The sequence below is a fragment of the Lichenostomus cassidix genome, chromosome 10 (genome assembly GCF_008360975.1).
Source record: "Lichenostomus cassidix isolate B80296 chromosome 10, HeHo_3.0, whole genome shotgun sequence".
Classification (NCBI taxonomy): Eukaryota; Metazoa; Chordata; class Aves; order Passeriformes; family Meliphagidae; genus Lichenostomus; species Lichenostomus cassidix.
In genome coordinates, this window is record NC_139491.1 from 19,469,563 (window position 1) to 19,494,963 (window position 25,401).

The window sequence follows — 25,401 nt, forward strand, 5'->3', positions numbered from 1 at the left end:
ATAGATGGGATATGGGGAAGGAATTCTTGGCTGTGAGGATGATGAGGCCCTGGCACAGGTTTCCCAGAGCAGCTGTGGCTGCCCCTGGATCCCTGGAAGTGTCCAAGGCCAGGTTAGACAGGGCTTGGAGCAGCCTGGTCTAGTGGAAGGTGTCCCTGCCCATGGCAGGGGGTAGAACGAGATGAGCTGTAAGGTCTCTTCTAGCCCAAGCTGTGCTGTGATTTAGCAGCAAGCCAGGAAATGGAAAATGGGAATCCACAAGTGCCAGGTAGGCCTGGACTCCCACACAGCCACCCCATGTCTGAGCAAACATCTGGTGCGCCTGAAATTGTAAAATGCTCTGTGGCTCCCGTTGGTTCAGGTTTTTGCAGTGGTTCTTTATCCTTTTCTTTGGCATCACAAAGACCTGATGGAATAATAACAGTAGAGATGTTTGTTTTGGTAAATGGTGTATCAGTTTCCACAAAATCTTTTGGATTTTGTCTTTTATTTTTGCTTGCACCAAATCATCATTGTTTCATCTGTGGGTTGTTTTTTTTTAGGAGGAATATAGAGCAGAAGGAATTAGCTGGCACAACATCGACTACATAGACAACTCCAGCTGCATCAACCTGATCAGCAAGAAGCCAACAGGGCTGCTCCATCTGCTGGATGAAGAAAGCAAGTGAGTAGTAAACTGCTGGCTTTGGAAATGAGATTTGTTTTTTCAGTTAAAACATTTTCAGTTAAAATCCTTCAGTTTTCTGGAAAAAAATCCTTCCCAGAAAGGTGCTAATAGCTCACTGGCCTGATTGGTGTCTCTAGTGTTGTTTTCAAGGTGGCAACACACAGAGTGGAGAATCAGCCAGCTGAGAACAAAACCTTAAAAAATAATAATTAAAATTCCTTTCCAGAATTTTTTCCATTAAAGGGAAGGGAAAAGGTATTCTTTGCTTCACTCTTCATTTCTCTCCTTGTCTCTTGGGGTGTGACAATGTGAAGATGCTGCACTCAAGTGCATGAGTTAAAGAAGGATATGTAGGTGCTGTTATTGAGATACAAGGTGGATTTATCAATTGACTGGTGAAAATTGAACCATAGGGAAGTGAGGGCACTCGTCCATAGGGGCTGCACTTCCACAGGGTTTCGTGGGCATCAGGGATTTTGATCAGATTTGCATCCTTCATTGCATCCATCTGTCTTGGGAGAAGTTCTTGGGTGAACGTGTGGCTTCTGGGGCTGCCTTGGTGTGGACACTTCAGAGCAGAACACTTCTCCCATTGGATGCTTGTGCCAGTTCCCTCCATGTGAAAGGCAGGGAAGGGCCAGGGTGTTTTGCTGAGGTCACCTCAGGTCCACGTGGCCCAGGGCACAAGATCTCTTCCCACCATTTGCCTGCAGGTTTTTCCTCTATTTGTCTCGCTGACCAGAGACCAGCAGTGATGCTCTCCCAGTGATACTGTACTGGTCTAAAACAAATTAAATTCAGTAACATTGTGAAATACATCACCATGCTGCAGATTTCCATGAAGTTGGAGGATGGAGGACTGGCTTTCTCTTACCAAGAGGCTCAGCTCAAGTAGACACGGATGTGGAAGTTCAGAATGTTTCTGTTTTCCCTTTCGTGACCAAGAAAGAAGTGGAAAAGTTTTCGCATTGTGTTTACAGCTTCTTTCTTTCAATTCTCTCCGCTCAGTTTTCCTCAAGCCACAAACCAGACACTGCTGGACAAATTCAAGCGTCAACATGAAGGGAACTCCTACATTGAATTCCCAGCGGTGATGGAGCCAGCTTTCATCATCAAACACTACGCAGGCAAAGTGAAGTACGGAGTCAAGGTCTGTCACCCAGCTGTTCCCCAGAACTGCTTTCATCTAAATCTGGGGTGGGGAAGGAGAGCCCCAGAGGCTCCACAGATATGTTTTGGAGAGGACTTGACTCGAGAAGACGTGAGGGTCAGGAGAGAAGTGTTTGGTGAAATGAAAAGGTGGTAGGGACTGGGTTTTCCTGTTCTCCTCCACATGGGCATTTTGGGAAGAATTCAGGGATGAGCACTGAGTTGAGTGCTACGCCCTAAAAAGGAGTTGAAATTGGATGTCTGGTGGCCTTTCTGGGCTTGATTGGTGTAGAAAACCCAATGTTTTACTTATCATTAGTCACTTCTAATACAGGTTATGTGTGCTTAGGTCTCAGCATTCCACTGCCACAGGTGCTTTCTGGAATTCCACACAAACGATTCTAAAGCTGATCCTATTTCTATTCATGCCAGTTATTAGCAGAAGGAATTCTGGTGGGCAGATGAGCCTGTGTGAGAAACAGCCTCTGGATTTGCAGCTGCAAATCTCTCATCATATTTCTGATGCAATAAATGCACGTGATAAGAGATGATGGTCATAAAGAGATATCTGATATGGGAGCAGGAGAGAAAGGCATAAGCAGATTCAATAGTTTTGCTGGCCCAGGGATAGACTGGAAGATCCTACCTGGAGTATCTTGTGGATATTGTTAATTTTCCTCTTTTCTCTCCCTTTTCATTCTCCCTCCCTAGGATTTCCGAGAGAAGAACACGGATCACATGCGCCCAGACATCGTTGCTCTCCTGAGGAGCAGCAAGAACGCCTTCATCTGTGGGATGATCAGCATTGATCCCGTGGCTGTTTTCCGCTGGGCTGTTCTGAGGGCCTTCTTCAGGGCCATGGTCGCGTTTAGGGAGGCTGGAAAACGATATGTGGAGAAGAAAACTGGTACGTGTGTCCATCACTTGCTCCTGGCACCTGTTTTCTAGCAGCAGTTTAGGTCTAATATGTTATTGCACTGTTTGGAGTAGCCTGACTTATTCGGAGCTTTTAATCTATTAGAGAACTCATTAAAATAACAGGTAGATTTTTTGCAAAAGTCACATTTAAAGGTACATTTGGATTTTAACAAATCATAAGGAAATGTTTTCATTTTACTGCTGCTTTAATTTTTCCTTTTTGTAGGATGCATGGATAGGAAAACCCGAATCATTCAAACAGAGACATACAAATTATCCAGCAAAAAAGGAAAATCATTTTTGTAAGAGTTCCTGGGCCATTAGTTACATCTGGAAACAAGAAAAGGCAATAAATCTTCCTATAATTTTCCAAGCTGTTCACTCTTTCAGCTGCAGGAGAGCGTGTCTCTTGTCTAGGAAAATTCATGGCTTTGCAGTCATCCAGAACCAGTGATCACGGGGGCATTAAATTAAAGGAAAGTGATGGTGCATCATCATGCTGTGGCAGGCAAGACCTGGCTGTGCTTTTAGACCATTTCTCTGCATAAAGCAATTTCGGGAAGATGGGTACAAGCTATTACTATTCATTTCTGGGCACAAGAGGGCTTGAAATCCATGATGGCATTAGAGCCTCAGCAGGGAAAATGTCAGCTGGGTTAAAATTAAGCGCAGAGCCGCACCATGAATTATTTTGTAATCAGTCTGCATCATGGAGAGCCGGGGAGGCTGGGACAAGGAGCATAGGGATGGAAACTCTTCAAACAGGAAGAATAATTTCTTTGGGAGCAAATCCCAAGAAGAGCAGGAGGCAAAAAGTCAGCTATCAGCTCTTGAGGTCCTTCCTTTGACCCCTCTCAGATGTGGCACAGCAGAAAAGCTGATTCTCATAAGCCTGGGTCTGTCCGGCATATCAAGGCAGCATTTTTGGACAGAGTAACTGAAGAGGTGGATGGCAAAGGTGTTTTGCATTGGGAGAAAGGCCACTCTAAAGAGGTGACTTCCAAAATCCATCTTTGCATTTTCATCTTGCATAAACCCCAGGCTGAACTCAAGTGAGCCGATCCAGGAAAAATTTATTCAGTTGTGGGAAGCAAGAGATGATTTCAAGCCCTGCTTGGCTTTCTATGTCTCTGGCAACGGGTCGTGCTCACTGCCATGCTTGTCTCCTCACTCCTGCTTTTCAGTCCAGACTTTGTAACAGAAACTTACTTATATCTCACTCTATATATATCTATATCAATATGTAGATATAATTATAGATATATATATATATAACTGGGTGAGTCCAGGAGGTTTTGAGACAATTCTGAGACTCAGTTCTTGCAGTCTTCTCTTTCCATACCAAAATTAACTAATATGTGGTGATGGCTGAATTTCTAAACCTTTTCATTTTGCTGCTCCTTTATCTGTCCATGTCCTTTAGCCTGTGTTCAAATGTCTTCGTGCTTTGTACCTTCTGGGTTTTGAGTCAAAGGCAAAACAAACAAACCCTCAGAAAGCTGGGTAATGTTTGTCTTGAACTTCCCAACAATCCTCAGATCATTTATGCCCTGAACTTCTGTATGCACCAAACTGGGAAAAAGTCGTGAGAAAGTCTCCATTATACAGACATCTTTCCTGGGAGAAGATTACCCAAATCTAAATTCCATACTGAGATACACCTTATCCATGGGGAAAACTTGGCCTACAAGCAGTGGCCGTGCTGGGATCACTAAGCTGTCCTTGCCCTCTTTGGAGAGCTACCCACCATGTCCCAGCATGACCATCCAAGTTGGACAGGGCTTGGAGCGACCTGGTCAAGTGGAAGTGTCCCTGCCCATGGCACGGGGTGGGACTGGATGATTTTTAAGGTCTCTTCCAACTCAAAACCATTCTGGGATTCTGACTTTGCCCAGGTCACACTTAGCAAGGGGAGATCAGCAGCAATGTTTTCGTTGTGTTTTTGCTGGTGTGACCTCACACCCATCTCCCATTCTGTTGTGCTCCTCCAAAATCCCATCACCAAAGCAGGTGGCTGTGGAAGAGGTGAACATGGACAGAAGGCTCACCAGTGCCAGGACAGTGGGATGGGCTGGTGTGGACTGAAACATCCACTGCTGGGTGCTGGAAGTCCCTTCTTTTCTCCAAAATAATGCAGAAAAGGCCCAAATTGATGCTTTGCCTCTACGGCAGAAAACATTTGTGGGTTATCAAAGTATCACTAAAATTCCCCCATCTTGATAGACAGAAGCAGAGAACCAAAGATAGCACACATTTGAGGCTTATTTTGGTTTTTATCAAACCTTGATGGCTTTAACTAGCCTGATTTGAGCATCTACCTACCCACAGACATAGAGCTTCTGATAAAATGACGGTAGAGTAAGAAAAGCTTCTCTCATACGTTCATCCACATGCACGCACTTCATATTTGTACAGATATTTTTTCAAGACGTGGTGCCCATTCTTGGTTTCTGAGGTCCTTTCCCTGTCCATCAGGCAGGTGAAGTGAGGGAGCAAGGAAATGTCCAAAATGTGGCTTCTTTCAATTAAAGGCTCTTTGCACTCTTTGCCTGAACCCCAACTGGATCTCTCATGCTTTTACGCTTGCAATACCCAATGGGGATTTTTCAGAAAAATCCCTGGCTTATGTGTAAGCAGCTCTGCAAAATTTTGCTTTTCCTTTCTGCATCATCCTTTTGTCCATCTCCTCCATGCCAAGCATATGCTTCTGGAAGGATAATCAGCATTTTTTCTTGCTGGCTTTGGGGACTCTTCTTTTTTTGTGCTTTTGATAGTGCAGCTTTTGGTGATTGTTTGATTGTCCTCGTTAACTTGAAGGTGAAGAGCAGCAAAGTGGTGTCACTGTGAATTTTGTTTGGTACCTCTGTGTTCTGCCTGAGTGATGCTTCTTACGGTGTTGCCAACACTCCTCGAATGAAAGATGCCAGGATTAGGCAATCTGCACTTAGCTGAAGGGTGGAATTTGACAATAATTTGATTTTTAATTGTTTTTATTACTAAGTTTATCAATGAGGCTTGAAATGGTTCAATAGAGCTACATATTTGAACTGGATTTGTTAATGAACTTAGATTAGAGGAACACTATCAAGCTTTTTTGGAAGGAAATTTAGCTGATTTACTTTTTTTGTTGTGTCATCAATGCACATGTATTATGCAAAACCCTCTTAATTCTTCATTAGTAAAAACTTAAAAATGGAAAAAATTGTACCATTCATACAATCCAGGCTGTGTAGATTTGGTTTTGCTGGATCTAAATCCTTGCTCTGATGAAGGTTTCATGATCCTGGGGCTGTGGCTGCCCTCAGTGGGCTTTGCAGTTGGATTTGCCCAATGAGGATTGCTCCTTGGGTAATTCCTACTTAAAGATAATCCCACTGGTTTCTGCAGATTTATTCCCGAAGCTGGTCACCAAAAAAACCGCTGCCCCCAAAATAATCAGTAAAAAATATTGCATTTGCCAAATAAAGGTGACAGCAATCAAAAACTTGGTGTTTGAGGTCTCAGTGGTGTTAAGGTTAGGAAGATGCCCCTTGACAGTGTTCCTGTGGGAAGTTCAGATCAGTCCTTTGCGATGGTTTGATGTGTTGGTATGAAATGCTCCCATACATGCTGACACAAGGTGACTCTGCAGTGACCTCCCCACGCCTCATCAGGAGCATCAGACACATCCTGAACTTGGCCAACAATGATGGAGAAGTGCTGCCTGTTGGTACATTGTCACTGGTGTCACCTCTCCTCCACCCTGTGCTCACAGCTGGGCCATCGGAAGTCCTCTTGGCCACACACTGATAGGTTTGAGCTGGTTTCTTCCAGCTCAAACCTATCCTGCTGAACTCCAGACTGTGTTCTCTGCCCTCAGGGAATATGGAACCCATGCTTAATGCAAATAATTACATTTTTCCTTTTAATTGCCAAAATCTGAGCAAAATGTGGCACTGGGATGCGAGATGAGAATTCCAGGTGTTACAAAGCATCTGGGCAAGGATTTGCAGGTAACACTGGGCAGAGGCACAGAAAGGATTTAAAAAATAAGTTAATAAAAGTAAAGATTTACCTAATAATCTACTTTTTGCCCAAATAATCTCAGACTGATTATCAAATGATTATGCTCTGGCTAATGAGGATTATAATTAGGATTGGGATGTGGTCCAGCCCTTTGCTCCCGTGCCATGGCGCCGTGCGGAGGAAATTGCAGTTAAATTGTGTCAAGCATGAAAAACATGCAAACCACAAGCTCCTTCAGGCTTGTTCTTCCCCTCTCCTGATTTCTGCTTGTATAATCTTTCTCTTCTCTCCATTTTTTTTTTGTTTGTTTTTATTTTGCTTCCCAAGGGCATGATGATGCAGTGCCATGTGCGGTTTTGAAAAGTGTGGATAGTTTTAGCTTTCTCCACCACCCAGTGCATCAGAGGAGCTTAGAGATCCTGCAGAGGTGCAAGGAGGAGAAGTACAGTAAGGCTCCACCACCTGCCCTCCCCTCTGATATCACACTCACATGTCCAGGAATGGAAACCAGGTGCATTCCTTGTTGTAAGGGTGAAAAACAGTGCCCGAGGAGCCTGCCAGGATCAAACCAGCTGCCTTAGAGCAGTTTTGATACTGTTGGGAAATGATTAGGTAGAGTTGGAAGAGTCAAATTAAAAGCAAACCCACATCTCTTGAGATCTTGCATCATTTTGTTGGTGGTTTTCCCATTTACTCGCTGGCATTAATAAGGAATATTCCTGATATAAGGCTGATATAACTGGAATTTTACTTCATTTGGATTTCATTGGACTTTAAAAATATCTTTAGCTTATGAAAATACTGTCTCCCAGGGCTTTTACTTAAAACAGAGGCGTTGTCAATATTATTTTACAGAATGAGTCGAGTAAAAATGCACTTGGTCTCCATTTCTTCATCCTCACTCCTCTGTCATGTAATAAACTCATCCTGCATGACAACATGGACACTCTTGCCTGCACTACTCTATTTTATTTTTATATTTAAATAGATATTTGGTGCTCTCATGTTTAGATACATCATTTTCCTGCCATTATTCTCTTCCTTCATGTCGTGTGTTAAAGCTGACAGAACTAGAGCTGCTTTGCATGAGCAAAGCTTCAGCTCAACTTGCTTAAACTTCCTGAAATTTAGGTGTAGGTGCAAACCACTTTTTTTCTGCAGAGCTGAGCACGGTAAGTACAGTAGGTGCATGTTAAATCTTCACAAATATGGTTTTCCTGTTAGAAACCTTTCATCAGGTGTCTGTGCTTTCTGCAGCATGTAGGGTTGGGGGAGCAGCAGTGGTTTATAGGCTTTCATTCTTAATTTAACTATGTTATTTTCCCCTACAAGTTCCCAACACTGCTATAAAAAAATACAAAGGAGTGATACTAAATTTTATTTGATTTTAGATTTTATTAATTGGTGTTGTGCCAAATGACCTTACTGATACTACTAAGAAACTATTGGAAAGGAAGATGATTATCAGCGGAGTAATTTTACTTTGAATTAATGAATGAATTTTAATTTTTATGTTGGCTCACCAATATAGGAGATTTTGGGGGCTTTAGTCTGCAGTTCCTTAGGTGGGAAGAAGGAAATTCATACAATTCAAGAGCTTAAATTTAGAGCTTAAATTTAGTGGGAAGCAGGAAGTTGAGCTCAGTGTTGAGCTCAACACCTTAAAACCTCACTTATGTAGTCTGTCCATACAGTTTGGGCTCTCTTAGGATAAATCCAGTCAGTGGATCCAAGAAGAAGGTTGCCATAGTTTGTGAACTGGCATCTGACCAAGCAAACGAGTAATTCCTGTTCTGCATTCAAAGATCATTCCCATCTTCCCACGGAGTGTCTCCTGGCTCCCCTGGCTCCCAGCTTTGGCAGGTTGGAGTGGGCTTGGAGCATGTGTAACGTTCTGGTTGGGAACCCAGCAGGTTTTGGGCCCCGGGAACCTGGCTTTTCGCTCAAGTCAGATGAGGTTATACATCCATGTAGTCCTTGAGAGCGGCCCCAGGTCATCTCCCTGTCTTGAACTGTGCAATTAGTTCTGAACAAAGGGAAAAAATGAATTGATTTGATTAGTTTATTGAGATTCTCTGTAGGTCCCTTGGTATTCAGCTTCTGGAAACAATTGGTCCCTCTTCCCTTGCCATCAGCTGCTTCCCTGGTGCCTTGGAATCCACCATTTCCTCCGGAGCAAGGATCTGGGTTTAGACACCTCTGATTCAAGACTGGAGCTCTGCTGGTTGATGTTCGTCCATAGGGAGTAGACAGAGATTATCCAAAGCTCTTCTCAATAAGGGCAAAGTCTTGTTAGGCAAATCAGTCCTCTTTCTGAAACACTCTGGCTGAGGAGAAGAGAATATGCTTGAAAAATCAGAATAGTTTTCTGCCTGAAGTGTAAACCAAATCAAGCTGTGCCTGAGCTGGATGAAGGGAGTGAGAGGTTGTTCTTTCCTGCAGAGTATCAATCCCTACAATTTAATAGCCCCTATTGACTATACAGAATTTTAAAGATCATGTGCAACTCAGCAGCTGGAATCTAAGACCTTTTTACCTTCTAGTTATAAAACCCCCGTTATTTCCCAGAAAGGGGGCTACATCAACATGGCAGCTTTTATTGCCTGTATTCCTTCTTTAAAGAACCAAGTGATGGCACAATATAGTAAAGTCTTTATTTTTGGTGTATCTAAAACAATTCACTTTAACCCAGTTTGTGTACTGAGACCTTTATTAATCAACAAGTCACTTAAGGTGCTGAGATGGCAGAAACACAGTGCAGTTTAGATGCAGCAGTTACCTGGAAGCCTGAAATAGAAATTCTCTTTTCCCAAGCAATGCCAGTTGTGGATACAGGGATAATTTGATACCACCTTGTCTTTGTCACTTCAGCTGGACTTGTTGGGTTGAAAGGTGTTTTATGCCTTTTCTTTCTTTAGTGGGGAGTGCAGGAAAGGGAATGAAGATAGATTTTGCTCCAAAAAGAAGGGCATGGATTAAAAAAATCTTGGAAATACCAATGAAAGCCCATTTTTCATGGAATGCTTTAGGCTGGAAGTCTTCTGTGCCTTAATGAGGAAGCATCCAGGCATATTAAAATATATTAATTTAATCTGTATTAAAAATAGACCCAGATAGATACTAGCTGCTTTCCTAGTCTAAAACTAGCTACACAAAGTACTAACACAATGTTTTACGTAGATTTCTGATTATTCCCATTTTTTCCCTCTTTACAAATGGGTTTCTGGTGCTTTAAACCAGCAACTTTGGGCATAGAAATGCCAGTCTTGAAAGAGATAAAAAAACACTCTCAGGACAAGAAATGTAGCCAAAAAAAGGGCTTAAAAGGTAAAAAGAGGGATTGAAAAGAGAGTTTTGAGCTCTGGGCATTGTTAAGCACTTGGATACATTACCTGGCTTGCTTTCCAAAAACCTCCAGTGCTGGAGATGCCAAACCTTTTCAACAGGAGTCCTGCCTTGGAGCACAGGAGGGTTCAAAGGTGACCTGGGGCAGTGCACTCCCAAATTTTCTTTTGCTCACATTTCCAGAATTTGGGCACCTTTAGATGCAAAAACCTAACCAAGTGGACCATCAGCCTTTTCAGGGATCTCCTTCCCAGTGTTCAGCTCCAAGGTTAGCTTTTATAACATCTCAACAGGGTAAGGAGGGCAGTATATGTCCTGTTAAAGGGATGTTACCCATTGACTTTGATAGCAATTCATCTTCTCCTGAGGAATTCCAGACTCAGAGCAGCAGGAGGGGCTCAGGTCTCAGCATATTTGCTTTGGGTCCATCTTTCAGAGTAAAAAGATCCCCAGGATACCTTTTAGCTCAGCACCTGGGCTGCATGGAATAGGGGAATTATAAATGTATGGAAGAGGGGATATGCCAGTGCTTCTTCCTGTCCTGCTACAAACCATAGTTTAAATTTTTTTCTTTCCAGAAAGCTTTTCCCCCCCTTTTTTTTCAACTGTAGACATCTCTGGATAGAATAAAATACATTTTCCCCACGCTGAGGTGAGAGCTGTGATTTTTCCTGTCTCACAGCAGTGATTTCAAGGCAGTTATGAAATTGCTCAGCTGTTTTCACGTCAAACTCCGTATTATCAGATCTTTACATTTCTGTAGTTTAGTGACTTGAAAAGTGTTTTGTTGTCTACTAAATTGTCTCCTGTCTTCCTAATGCTTGGTTACAAAACATTTCCACTTCATGCAAGATATCAGCTGCTACTGTAACCATGTGTGGCAGCTTCCTTGGCTGAATACAAAACAGATACTTTATTTAATATGTTATTTCATTAGATGTATTTTATTACAAACAAATTATTCTAGGTATCAAAGGCTATAGGTTCAGTAGGCAATCAAGCCTTTATAAAATAGTATATAAAGTATTTCCTACTTGCTGCACATGTCCATGTTTGGAGGGAGGGAGGGAGGGAAGAAGTGTCTAAGGAATAAATGACCGTTTTTCCAAGCACTCTAATCATGCCCAGGTGTTCTGCCCATGCAACTGAGTTATCCCATGAGCAGTGGAAAGCTTAGGAATCTCTTCGACATGGAGAACACGGGTGGCTGCTGTCCCCCATCAGCTCTTTCCCTACCCCGTTTGCTGGCCAGGACAGCATGTCCCTGAGACACCCCGTGCATGTGTGGGAGGGGAATTAGAGGCGGGAGCAGTGTTACTCACAAGGGTGATGACTCTGGCAGGGAGGTGGGACTGCAGAGCAATGGCATCCCTGGCACCCAGCTGTGCCCGGCATGTGCCAGGACACGTCTGCACTGGAGTCAGGGCTCAGCTATGGCTCTGCTAATTGTTGGGGATGAGCCAGCTGGAAACAACCTTTTCATGTGCTGCTTCAGGTATCACTCGGAAGAGCCCACGGACACCGCTCTCAGACCTCCAGGGAGTCAACACCATCAACGAGAGGAGCCCACGGTAAGGCTCCTGCTTTTACCTTGGTGCGTCCTGGGGTCTGGGATGGGAGGGCACTGTCTGAACCTAAAAATGGCTGTATTGACATTCCTCCCATCTCACCTATCAATCTTACCTTCTCTGTGTTCTTTCTCTGCCATGTGATCGGATCTAAACAGCTTTCTTGACTAAACGGCAGGCAGGAAAAGCAACTTCCCTGTGCGAAAGGCAGCAGTTGGTGGTGGTGGGTGTACGAGGGGGGAAGAAGCTTAAAAAAATGAATGAATGTGAATAATCATTTAAAGAGGATAGGTTTCGGTGCAGAACTGCATACAGCATGTGGTGGCTCCAGGCATCCTGGAAGTAATGGGGTTTGAGATGGTACTTTGCCAAATGCTTGCTTGTTTTTAGGGGGGAAAAAAAGCACATTTGCTTCAAAATGGATTGTCTTTTACAGATTTTATGTACAGTTTTATTTTTTAATCCTTCCTTGAAGGTTCTGGTCATTTAAGCAGCTACTGAATGAGACTTAGGTCTACACTTGAGATGCAGATCTGTGCCTCTTCTGGAAAGCCTTCTCCATCCCCATTCCAAAATTAAGTTGCTTGTGAAGCCAAAGTTTTCATTTACAAGGGACGTTTGAGTGCTGATCCTTTTCCCAGCTACTCTTGTGCTATTCCTCAGCACGCCCCAGGAAGTCTGATTTTCCCAATACCCCTCTAAAGGGGTATGGTGCCTCTCACCTTCCCTCTGAGCGGATGTGTGTGCTGGGGAAGGATGTGATAGGAGCATCCGCAGCTCCTAAAACCACTGCTTGGAGCTGCAGATAGCCAGATGTGACTTTATGGCTGCTCTGAGGCTAATGAAAAGCCCAGAAGGAGTCAAGAGGAGTCTGAGATTGTCTCCTGAAATGTGTCCATCAAACCAGTCCTTGCATCTCAGTGGATTTTTTTCCACACAAAATTAAATATCCTTCAAGGATATTATTAAGCCTCATTTTTAATGGCTTTAATTCCAAATGGCCATGACAATAATTAGATACACATAATTCCTTTTCTTCTAGACTAAGAAAAGGGGCTTCTTTTGCCTGGTTTTGTTCACCACATGCTCTCTGAGTGCCATCAATACTAGAATATCCTTCTTCCTCTGAACTCCTACCCTTTGAGAGAGGCAGTGGCATCCTACGGAAGGAGAACTGAATGTTCTCACATCATTACAAGTCGATTTCAGTGGTCAGAGAGGATGGGATTTACTTAAAATGGTTGGATTGAATTCATAAATTTGTGCCACTTCTGAAGTTTTAGCAGATATCCAGGTGGTACAAGCAATCCCACCCTATCCTGGGAAGATGATGCAACCCTGGCTGTCCCCACCTCAGTCTTTGCCACCGTCTTTTCCTTTCTCCTAATGCTGCAGCTGCTGGGGCTCTGATGGGTTGGGTTGCAATGACGGTCAGTCCTTGGTAACGCTCGAGCCAGTGGAGGTTGGTGTCTCCAGAGGTGACGTTCCCTGTTTCCAGCAGCTCTGATTGTGCAAGTTTCTCTCAAGATAACGTAACATGAAACTTTGTACCTGTGGAGATCTTGCTGTGTAGATAAGAGGATTCTTGCAGTTTCTCTCTCCAACCTTCAGCACGTGAGGAACATCTGTGAACTGCGACAGGGCTTTTCTTGACTGCCCAGCTCCAGCTTTGGAGACGCTTTAGTGCAGGATCTTGGGCTGCCAACATTTTCATAGGCCAAAATATTTCAATTATTTCAGCAAGGGGACATTGTAAAGGCAGGGAAACTCCTCCCAGCCCAGGCAAGGAGGGGGATGTTAATTTACTGTCTGTGTGGTTGGCTCTGGTTATGTGGCTTAACCCACGCCAGCACAACAGACAAGTCATCCTAAACAGCCAGAATTGAGGAACTTAGTGTTCCTTCTTCATCCTTAGCAGCTCTGTCCTACCAGCAGCCTCATTCTGAGCTTTTATTTGCAGGAAAAGTGCTTTTGGAGCTGTCCTAACTCCTGTTCCTCCTGCTGTGGTGCCTCAATGGCATGGTCTGTGATTTTTGCTTCCCTTGGGCGTCATCAGGGATGGGTCCCCAAATGTCACCTGTGCCCCTTCCTTCTGGAAGCACAAACCAGGTGTCTCATAAGATCTCCAAAGTCCAGCCTGTGCTTTCAGAATAAGCAGCTACTTTTGATTGCTTTCATCACTTCAGACTGATTTTGATCCAAAGAGTTGTGTCACACTTGATAAATGTTGGTATTTCAGTCAAATGGCACTTGTTGAGCAAGAGGAGGTGAGTACAGTGGTGCAAGTAACACGTCTGGAGGAGAGATTGGCTTTAGCAGCTTCCCAGCAGACTGACCAGCAAGTGATTTACAGCTCCAAATTAAACAGGAATTGCTTTCAAAGCCATCTCATGATCATGTGGTTGCTGATAAGTCTAGTTGTGCATCCAACCCACAGGATAGCCCGGGGCCTGTTTCTAAAAGCAATTTTGAGGCATGACATCACTGAGGAAGTCACGGTGGAGCATTTAGGGAGCCAAGTGCTCTCCTCTGATCTCAGAAGAAAGTGGACGGGTGGTTTGCACATGCCGAGGGGGAAAACCAGGCTTCAGAGGAGCGTCAGGAAGTGCCTTCCCCAGCTGCTTAGAAATGAAAGCCAGGCCATGCTTAACCCAAACCACTTGGGCTGGTTGGGATCCTGCTGGTTTGTGCTCACTAGTGACACTTTTATGTGCAGGAATGTCTGAACAGGTGTTGGTCTGGAAACAGCTGGTTGGGCTTGGTGAGATGATTGACCCTGAAGTACCAAAAACCTGCATCTGTTGCCATGTGAACGTGTCCATTGTAAAGTGTCCATAACAAACAGAGCTGTCATTTATCTCTTGGGTTTTTCAAAACCACATGGGAATTGCTAGGGTTTTCCATTCTCTGGTCTTGCTCAGTCCATAGATCCACACCTGGTCTCAAGCCAGAGAACTTGGCCAGGATTAATGACGTAAAAAAGTGGCTGTTGAGGTTTAGTGGTTCTCATCAACTGGTGATTTTTTTTTTCCCACTTGCAAACAGGAGGTTTTTGGTGGATGGTTCCTGAGATATAAAAAGAAGGAAGGTGAACAGGAGGAATCATCTGGATATTCAGGCTTCTCATTGACAGTCCTGTAATGGAATGCTTAAAAAACCAGGTCCTGGAGTGCTCAGCCAGAGGTTTTACTTTGCTGTGATTCATCCCTCCTTATAATAGTGTTCCATGTGAAAATGCTCATTTAATGGGGCCAGGAAGGAATTTGGGAAGCACTGAGATGAGGCAGCGAGGCGACATTGCTCCAAGGATCTGGCTCCAGCTTTTGAGCTAGCTGAACAAGCAGCTTTACATCCTTTATTTTTTAATTTCCCTGTGACACTTGAGATTTGCCTTTCCTCCAAAGCAAGGCTTTAAGGCAAAAGGCTGCCTTGTCAGACCTCAGAAGTAACCAGCGCCTGAGGCCACATTTAAACCACCGTGTCCTTCAGCATCCTCATGATCTGGTGCAGCCTGAAGTCTCCTCCTGTTCCTTTTCCTCCTTTCTGAGATAACTTGGAGGGGTGGTGGTTTGCAGTCCCCCATCCTTCCTTACATCACTTTCATTTCATATGATGGTTTCTGTAAGGTTGATAAAAATTTTTGAATTAAAAAAACCCAATAAACCATTAAAAACCCACCAAGCCAAAAGTATTGTGGTTGGGTGCTGTCCATGACAGGCTTCATGTCCCCCAGACACCTCTGGAAGACTCCTCAGCTCTGGAAACTGTTTGCCCTGATGTGTAGTTTGGTCAAGTGTCCATTTCCGTCCCTCCAAGAGAGCATTTTGTTTTGTCTCACTGTTCCCTTCAGGCCTTCTGAAGCCAGGTGAGCTTTTCTGGAGACCACAGCACTTTGCTCCATGGCAGAGAGGACGAGATTGGGTGACTGATTTGTGATCAGGTCCCAGAGAGTGATTCTGGGCCAACGCGTCAATCTATATGGGGCTGAAATCCATCTTTGTGGCAAATAATGAGTTTATTGCAAATTAGGTTTGCTTTTTCTTTTCCTAATGGAATGATTGTGTGAATTTGAGGAGACAGAGTCGGCACCAGAGGTCATGCATGGCCATGTATCTTTCAGACCAGCAAAGGTATCTAGAGGTATCTGCGGACTCAGGGTTTTTGTCTGGGGGAGGTAGAAGCTGTTATTGTCCTGCTGATAATTGGATCCTTTTATGAGTAGTTGATCTTTGAGAGGTGCTTAAGTAGCTGATGGCTTCACACGCTGTCTGGCACCAGGGACTCATCCCATGGGAGTCAATGAGCAGTGGAAAGAATAAAGCAGCAGCTCATTTTAAACTGATAGACTATTTTACAATCTGTTTTTTTATTATATCATGAAACTGTGGTTTTTATCTCTTCCTAATGGTGTTTGATGTTTCAGGGATGCCTATGCAGTTGGCTGGAATGGCCGGATGGGGATGAGGCACAACAGACTCACCAGCCCCAGCACCTTCCTGGACAAAGATGGGATATTCATCAACACAACCAACAGCAAACTGCTGGAGAGGGCCCATGGCATCCTCATGTCAGTACCCAACAGGGGATCTGGGCTTTCCTTGTGGAGCATTATGAGCAGCATGGGTAGTTAAGGGAATGTAAATAGCCAGGATATAAAACTCTCGGGGTGCCAAGTAGACTTGGAGGCATTTTCCAGTTGGGTCAAAGCAACCCCAGTACATTTGACATGTCTGATTTAACTCTTATCATTCATTTGGAGTGACAGACATAGGGAAGAAAGAGAAGGAGCAAACCTGCTGGTCACTCCAGTCTGAAGATATGGCAGCCATGTAATGCAGTCATACTTTTAATGTGATATCAAAGTTTCCATTATAAATCAGCTGGGGACATGATGTTGATGATTCACACTACAGCCTCATCAGAAGGTTCAGAGAACGTCCCTGAGTGGCTGGAATGAACATCGGGTTTGGAAAGCAGGAGGCTGGTCAATCGTTCTGCCACACTGCTTCCTTATTCTTCCCAAATTCACGATACCCCATCATTTCCAATGTAATCATTCCCATTAATTGGATACCTTCCTCTCAGTCTGCAGCTTGAGCCCGGTTTCAGTGCAGGCTGTGGGCAGCAGGTGCTCAAGGGTATTTGTAAGGGTTGGTTTCATAAACTCCTCCGTTCCACAATTGTGCTGTGGATTAATTTGAGCCGTTTGTTATCTCCCCAGGCGAAATAAGAACTTCAAAGCCAAACCCAACCTCCCAAAGGTGAGTGAGAAGCAGTATTTTTCCCCTTGTGGTCTGTGGGTTAAGGCTGTAGCACAGTGATGCAATGCTGCTGGATATTGTGTCTACACCAAGACCTTGGTCAACTCAGTTCTGTTTGGGGCTCTTTAATTCAAAGAAACCCAAAGGATTTCAGCCCTGATTTCTGCTGGGAGAGAGAGGGATGAGCACTTTGGAAGTCCTTGGAGCTGCTCTGGCTCCTTTTTCCTTCCTTCTGGGAAGGAGTACCTACATGCTGGTGAAATTCTATAATTGAAACTCTAAATTAAAATGAGAAATAGGTGATGCTGGAGGGTTGATGCCTGATAGACAACAGACTTGTCTAATGTTCACTTTCCCTCCATCTTGGCTGCATTTATTATATTTTAGGACATGCCAAGATATCTGTTGCTCCTAGAAGAATAATGCTTGTTGTGGTCCTTGCTGGTGCTACATTGGTGGTCGGGAACAGAGGAACAGGAGGAGCAAACATTGTTTTTACTCCTCTCTGTGTCCATGTTGCACCTAGAGAGGCACTGATGCAATTTATCGATGACCAGCTCATTAACAGTGAAGAGAATCACTGTTGGATGGAGAATGGAATGGTTTGTGTTGGAAGGGACTTTAAAGGTCGTGCAGTTCTATCCCTGCCATGGGCAGGGACACCTTCCACTATCCCATGTTGCTCCAAGCCCTGTCCACCCTGGCCTTGGATACTTCTAGGGATGGGGCAGCCACGGCTTCTCTGGGCAACCTGTGGCAGGGCCTCCCCACCCTCTCAGGGAAGCCATCCCTCAGCATTCCCTGTTGAGATTACATCACCTAAGGAAGCCCAGTGAGGATAAAGGAGGGATATAGCAAATGGTGTGATGATAACGTCTGGACTTTCTATGGATTCTCTCTTTTCCTGCAGCATTTGCTGGATGTGAAGTCCCTCAAGCACCTCACAAATCTGACACTGCATGACCGCATCACTAAATCTCTCCTCCACCTCCATAAGAAGAAAAAGCCCCCCAGCATCAGTGCCCAGTTCCAGGTGAGCCCTTCCCTTTGATGGAGAGAGGGGAATCACCTGCTCCAAGTGCAGTCCTGCCCCATCCCCTGCGCCATTTAGGCCACAAATCTCACTGAGGGCTTGAGCGAGCTGGGAGATGCAGGTATTGCCAGGGTGCCAATGATGAGAAGTAAGAATGAGGGTGGGTATTGGGGGGATGATACTGTGTAGCAAGGTGGGATGTGAGGATGAGCTGCGGAGGGAGATGTTGATGCACCCCTGTCCTCTGGTACCTCACATTCCCAGCCATTGCATTGTGGCGCTTTCTCCCCAAAATCCAGAAACTGCAAAATCCCCAAATCACTTTTTTTGCAGTCTTCCTGCTTGCATCCAGCATAATCTGTTCTGAGTCAGAATGGGAATTTTAATAGGTGCAGAAAGGTCAGAATCCTGCTGCATTATCTCCAGGCAGACAGAGGAATTCAGACGAGGGATCGATCCTGTATTGTCAATGCTGTGTGCACTGGGGATTGCTGCAGGAAAAATAATCCTCCAAGGACTTGGCAGTGCTGGGCTCACAGTTGGACTCAATGATCTTAAAGGTCTTTTCCAACCTAAATGAGTCTGTGATTGTTCTATATGTGCATCACAGCTTGGAAACTGCTACAACACACATGCATGAGCTAGTGGTAAAGAAAGCAGCTTTTCACTTAAAATTTGGGTCCTAAGCAAGTCTGGGTTGGTCTTGACTTGTAATTTTGACTGCTTTGGGGTTTTTTTGGAGTTGTGGTTTATATTTGGAAAGTCTCCATGTGTAGGTGTGGGTAAGATTAAATAATTTAAAATATATGCACACATGCACATGTATAAATATATATAATGTGCAGAATGCCACATCTGTATATTTATATGCTTATATATTTATATTTATATATTTATATATTTGTTTACATATTTATATATTTATATATTTATATATTTATATATTTAGCATTGTCTAACCTAATGGTATTCTGGTCAAAATTCACTCTTGCAGAGTTTATTGATAACTGTGGTGGGGTTAAAACAGAGATGTCTTGGAGTGAAAGATCTTCCCAAAACCTGTTTATGCTCTCTATGAAATTCTGAAAAGCCCTGGGGGACACAGTTGATATTTTTTGGTATATTTTTACCAAAAAATTCATATCAAAGCACATTCAAATCAAAGACCCCTAATTTCATTGAGCACTTGTTAGAAGTATTTTGAAGGAGAAAGCAGCAGCATTGCTTTTTTAATCAAGAGCAGACTAATAAAATTGTGGTGCATGGAACTGGGTCACAGGCAGGAAACACAAATGTTTCCTATCATGGTTTTTTTGCGGATAAACACTGCTTTGTGGCTAATGCCTCAACACCAGGCTTGCAGCTGCTCCATCTCCTATGGATTTCCACTATCCCTATACTTAGGGTAATCTATAGGGGAAATAGCTGCCTCAGAGTGTGCTCGGGGAGCAGGGATGGCTTACACAATGGAGAACTAAACCACCTGTACCTAAAAATGTAGAGCTCCCCTTTAACCCACATGCAGGTGGTGCCCTGGAGACAGGGATGGAACAATTCCTGAAAGGCCAAGTACAGGGGGTGGAGGAGTGGGTGGCTGGAAAGTTTTGCTGGCAGAGGGACAAAGGAGCTGGGTACGGGGTTAATCCAGCGACCTCGCATGTCCTTTGCGGATTCCCGATGACCAGATGGCAGAGGATGCGGGACCATCTGCCACACACAGGAGGGCACTGAGGGAATGGAAATGCCCCCTCCCACAGGGCCAGCACATCCCATTCCCACCATTTCTAGTGCTGGGAACACTCTGCTTGCTGGACTTTTGGCAAAGGGGTTGTGTCCCTTGAGTACCCCCTTTCACTCCCACCAGCCTGTGTGGGCACAGTGGGATGCTGCAGCATTGCTGCTGATTGAAAGCTCCCAGTAGTTTTTTTTGTGTAAGAAAGAGTAATTTCAGATTTTAAGAAAAACAGGAGCATGCCAGCAGAGGTCTGCCATGTCATGGCATTCCTGCTGCTCCCAGGCACAGGAACAGGGATATTTGCATGAAGTTAATGTGCATAACACAGCTGCATCACACATGCCTGGGATCCATCCCTTCCTCCTTCCCAAATCCTGGATGTGGAAACATTTTTCTAAACATGAAAGGCTTCCCATAAAGACATCTTTGAAATGATCAGAAGGAAAAAAAGGCTTCCTGTGAGCAGATCTGTGGGCAAAATACTTCTTTGTACAATCACACCAGTTAATAAACTCCTGTATTCCTAAATTTATAACTCTGCTTGTAGTAAATGTGACAGAATATCCTTTACATGACTGAGTTTTAAACTCTACTAAAATCAGGAGTAATCAACTCTGGAGCACATTAACAATGCCATGTTTGTAATGTGCTCAGCAATTAGAGATATCCAAGGTATTTATAGGACACAGCAAAGAAAATGTGGCTGAGGAGCCTGGCCAGAGCCAATGGACCTGGCACACTCTGGTTTCAAGCCTGGTTTTATTCCAAGAGGTTGTGTTGCATCCTAAAAAGTCAAAGGTTTGCAGGGTGAAGGGATAACTCAGCGTGACACCCCACTGGAGCAGCTGGCTGTAGAGCAATGCAGATGTAAATTCATTTTTATGGGATAGACTTTTAATGGTAGTGAGGAAATAAGGGGAAATAGAAGAATGGAGCCAGAAAACCCCCGATTCTCAGTGATCCTTCAGTCAGGAACATGCCAGCATTGAAGCTCTTTTGTAGAAACAACGTCTGAAGTGTTCAGGGTTACAGGCTTCAAAACTTATAGTGAATACCTGATCTTCCCTTGGTAAAACTGTCATTTAAAAAATTCATTTTTAGGCCAACAGTAAGGTTTTGACAATTAAAAATCAGGAATAAATCCTGCCTAGGGTCACTTCTGATAAAGGAAAATTTGATTTGTGTTTAAAAAACATCAGTGGTTGGTTGATGCCAGGTGTAAATTCTTGTCTTGGAGCTCCCATTCATGGCTGAAGAGGCTTGTGGTGTGGAGTGTGGTGGGAATTTGGGCTCCAGGGGAGCCAGGGATCTCAAAATCCAGCCCAGCATTATATTAATCTTTGGTTACTTCGCTGAGTACAAAGACAAAACCAGCCAAGTTGCTTGGGCTAAAACACTAATTTGGAGGAATAATTTCCCATCTGCCCCATTTACTCATAGTTTATTCCAATTTATGTTGGTTTATGATACAAGTGTTTGGATTTTCATTATCCTCTATGGTCTCCTCTCCCTTCCCTGTGTCTCCTCTGTTTCAGGCATCCCTCAACAAACTGATGGAGACCCTCGGCCAAGCAGAGCCGTACTTTGTCAAGTGCATCCGATCCAATGCCGAGAAGGTAAATCCCGTCCTGCTAGAAATCAGCTTGGGAATCTCTTGCCCATTTTTTCAGGGAGTTATAAAGGAAACAAAGCCTCAAATGGAGCTGGATTTAGAAAATATGAGTAAGGGGAAGCATGGATTTATCACTCGGGTATTGCTTTTGATAAACTGCACCAGCTCTTCTTATATTTGTAGAAACACATATATGAAAATATATTATTTTAATTTATATGTATGAAAAATATATTGGCTTTAATAAACGAATTTGACTCCTTTGAAGCTCCTGACAGCCATAAGAGAGATTTATAGAACCATGAATTCACTTGTGCTGAGTCTGAGCCCTAAAGCTTCCTTAAAATAAAGTTTCCATAAGAAAAAGCAGACACTTTTAGAATAAACTACATTGATCAAACCAACGCATATTTCTTGAATTTGATTTTAGGTAATTGTCTCATGGACTGAGGACCCTTAGTTCAAAATGCAGGCTACAGGAGGGATGTTTTGTGGATTAATCATTTGGGGTTTTACCCAGGCATTTAAAGCTGAAGTTTTTTGCCTTGGAGATTATTTAGTTGTTTGAAATCTCACCCATTAACTGTGCTCTTGGGGGGGGGTCTTACTCAATTCAAATTCAAAAAATCATTTTTTATGGCTTTATTTATCTAGTTAGCTGCTTGAAAGTCTCGGAAGCAAACAGGATTCCATCCCAGTGGGATTAGTACGGTTCCTGAAGACTCTGAAGACATTCCCTCCCTCCTGTAGCATTGCTGCCAACATGTGTGTCATGCAGATGTGCTACATCTGCTGAACTCTTTACCCATCCATGCGCTTAAAAGCTTCAGTGAAAGGAACTATCTGGTCATCCTTGGCCTGCTTTTTCCCTTCCAGCTGCCCCTGCGGTTCAATGACAGCCTGGTGCTCCGGCAGCTGCGCTACACAGGGATGCTGGAGACTGTCCGCATTCGCCAGTCGGGATACAGCTGCAAATACTCCTTCCAGGTTGAGTACAATGGGTTTTGCCTTCCACCACCTTTAGCATCATTATCAGAGTTGTCTGCGTGTTGCTGGCTTGTTTTCTTTCAGGGTAATTAATTTTGAGCTCCCGCAAGGCAGTGGGTGTAACAGGCTGTTCTCTGCCTATGAGCCGCTCTAGAACTTGGGCAGGGCTGTGAGCTCTCTGCACCATGATATTTGAGCAAAACCAGTATTTTTTTGCAATGTGGACTCCCTTTTGGAAAAAAAAGTGTCTAATTTGCATGTTCTCTTCTACACATGGAATTTCTGGGAGCAGTGTCATGTCGGTGTTGGCTGTTTCCCATTGGGAGGGTGATCGGCATCCTCTGAACTGCTCAGGAGTTAGCAGCTTTTCCTGTTTTCTTCTTTTCCATGTGTTTGCCAGGTTTTGTGCACATGTCAGTCCTTTCATGCTTTGCCGGTGCCGATTGGTTTCCTGCTGGTGGCTGCTTTGGGGCAAGACGTAGTGTCCTGCACAGCAGCTGTTTAAGAAAGGAAAAACACTCAATTTTTTTTTGCCGGGAGCAAGGATCCCAGTCTTTCTTGGGAGGATCTCTTCTCTTGTACCTCCTTCACTCCTTGAATCCTCACAGCAGTAATAGCTGGAGCATCTCAGAGATGTTTTGCAGATGTTGGTATCTGCCTTCCGTAGTGGCCCTTGCTGGGAATTTGGAACATTTTTTGCTTGGGATGACCCCATGGCTCCTGAAGAACCTCTCCTCCCACTCTGAAAAACATTTGAACCTTGCTGGGTTCCTGCTTTGATCTGTTTCCCATCAAACCACAAATGATTGATGAAACTTGGTGTTCCCCAGTGCATAAAATGTTGTCTGTCCCTCTGCTCTCTCCAGAGATCCCGTTTTATGTGCCCAGTGGAGGAAATCTGTTATTTATGGGAGAAAGAGACAGCAGGACCCAACTAACCAAATCTTGGTATTGCCTTTTTCTTCCTTCTCAGGATTTTGTGAACCATTTCCATGTCCTATTGCCACAAGGGATCAGCCCATCTAAGCACAATATCCATGATTTCTTCCAGAAGATAAAACTCGATCCAGACAATTACCAAGTTGGAAGAACAATGGTAAATGTTCATCCTAAGCTCGGCTTTTAAGACACAGATACAACCTTTGCCTGTATTTCTGTCTGATGAATTAATATGTATATATGTTTTTAATTAATGAAACTATTTTTCTTCTGTTTGCCAAAAATCAATTGTTTAAATGAAACTTTAAATATTATTAACATAAAAGAGTAAGGAATAATATTGGTTTGTCTTACTGGTTGTAATGAGGCAGCCTCAAAAAACTCATGTCCTCCAAAAAACTATGTCTGTGTGTAGACCCAGCTCAATACAATGGTTCTCATTTTGCCTATCTTGCTGGGAAAGTAGAGACTCTGTAATTCAGAGCTTAGACAGTCATAGGCTGTTGTGAAACTGCCGAAACCAGTTAGAAGTGCCTTCACAAAAATCAGCTCTTCGACTTTCCTGGGAGCATCCAGGAAACAAAAACCAGGAGGATGAAATCATTTGACTCATGGTCTGGGAAGCTTTCCATGCTAGTATTTTTTTGGGTTGTTTTGGTCAGGTTTTCATGAAGGAACGGGAGCGGCAGCTTCTGCAGGACCTGCTGCACCAGGAGGTGCTGCGGAGGATCACGCTGCTGCAGCGCTGGTTCCGCAGCCTGCTCTGCAGGAGGCAGTTCATGAGCCTGCGGCACGCAGCCATCAGCATACAGGTGGGTGCTGGTGCTGAATTCCACTGCAAATTGCCATCCCCAAATCCTACAGACAGAGCCCATGGGTAAAATCAGGTCTTCTGTCCAAGGAAGAGTCAGGATTGGACTCTTACTGCCATAACAAGTTGTGAATGGAGGGGAGCTGGAAAGGCTGCATGAAGGCAGGTGCTGTCCCACCCTCACACAACACCTGTTACAAGGAGCCCCCCTGCTGTGTTGCAGAGATTTTGGCGTAGCTACCAGAGCCGAAAACAAGGCAAACCATCCCCAGACTCTCTGGTTCTCAGCAAAGCCGCCATCATCCTGCAGACCCACTGGCGAGGCTTCGTGGAGCGGCGGAGGTTCCTGCAGATGCAGTTTGCAGCCCATCTGATCCAGAGCTGCTGGCGGGAGCACACCAGGCGCCGGCATGCTGCAGCCACCAGCATCCAGGCGGCCTGGCGGGGGCACTGCGCCCGGCAGGCATACGCAGCCAGCAGGAGCAGAGCCGTGTGCCTGCAGGCCGCATGCCGGGGGTATTTGGCACGGCAAAGGTAACGCCATTGGCCTTGGGTAAAGAGGAACATGTTTTTTGGTGATACTCACTGTGGAGGGAGGTGCTTGGTGTAAATCGGGGCACTACAGTGACTTGCACAGGGCAGTGTCCCCTCGTAGCATCCATGACCCTCTCCCAACCTGCCCTAGTCCTTCGTTTGCCCACACTTTCTAACAATTTATCTGCACGTCCTGCTCTTGGAATAAGCAAAGCCTATTTCAGGTTGGAGCACGTAGGCAGTGCAAAGCCAAGGCCATAAATACACACAAGGCTTTTTTTTTTCCCCTTGGCAGCAGCACCAGTTTAAGTAGCCTATTTTTAACTCAGATTGCCTCACCGATCTGGTTACTGTGCTGGCTCACAAGGACAAGGAATACTGGAGCCCGCCGCTGCGGAGGGCACAGGCTTTCCAGCCATGCCTTGGTTCACTGGCTGCTGGGAAGGTCACGATTCACCCTCCGGAGGTGCTGCCTGCAAGGTGTGGAGCACCTTAACATAGCGTGGAACATTTGGGAGATGCAAAGAGCTCTTAGTGCCGGGCACAAGTCCCTGCTAGTTGTTCCAGAGGCAGACCAAGCACGATGGCGAAGATGGAGATGCCAAGGGGGTGTGATGGGTTAAGCTTTTCTGGCTCCGACAGCTTATGAAGGTGCTAGACCAGGGATGGAGGTTGAACCCGCTGCCATCAGCACAAGGGGAGCTTTCAGGTGCGTTGGGGCAGCCCTTGGGTAGCAGAGATGGCAGAGGAGGAGAAGGTTGAAAATAGAATTTGCCTCGCCTTGCCTCGCACCAGATGTGCAAGAAGGGTTGCTTGAGATGCTGATGGTGGTGAGGT

At 44.5% G+C, this 25,401-nt stretch overlaps 1 protein-coding gene across 13 annotated transcripts in view; it reads left to right on the forward strand.

Annotated features, from left to right (window-relative positions):
• Nucleotides 1–25,401, forward strand: part of MYO9A (myosin IXA) — a 177,342-nt gene that overhangs the window by 126,183 nt on the left and 25,758 nt on the right. For 12 of the 13 annotated variants that reach the window (XM_085071095.1, XM_085071102.1, XM_085071098.1 and 9 more), the window contains 13 exons: nt 543–664; nt 1,676–1,817; nt 2,528–2,723; nt 7,067–7,186; nt 11,580–11,655; nt 16,076–16,219; nt 16,874–16,913; nt 17,824–17,946; nt 21,217–21,297; nt 22,170–22,280; nt 23,254–23,376; nt 23,882–24,031; nt 24,254–24,564. In XM_085071095.1, the coding sequence (XP_084927221.1) occupies nt 543–664; nt 1,676–1,817; nt 2,528–2,723; nt 7,067–7,186; nt 11,580–11,655; nt 16,076–16,219; nt 16,874–16,913; nt 17,824–17,946; nt 21,217–21,297; nt 22,170–22,280; nt 23,254–23,376; nt 23,882–24,031; nt 24,254–24,564 (1,739 nt within the window). The remainder of the gene's footprint in view (nt 1–542; nt 665–1,675; nt 1,818–2,527; nt 2,724–7,066; nt 7,187–11,579; nt 11,656–16,075; nt 16,220–16,873; nt 16,914–17,823; nt 17,947–21,216; nt 21,298–22,169; nt 22,281–23,253; nt 23,377–23,881; nt 24,032–24,253; nt 24,565–25,401) is intronic. The other variant, XM_085071106.1, reaches the window with a different exon arrangement.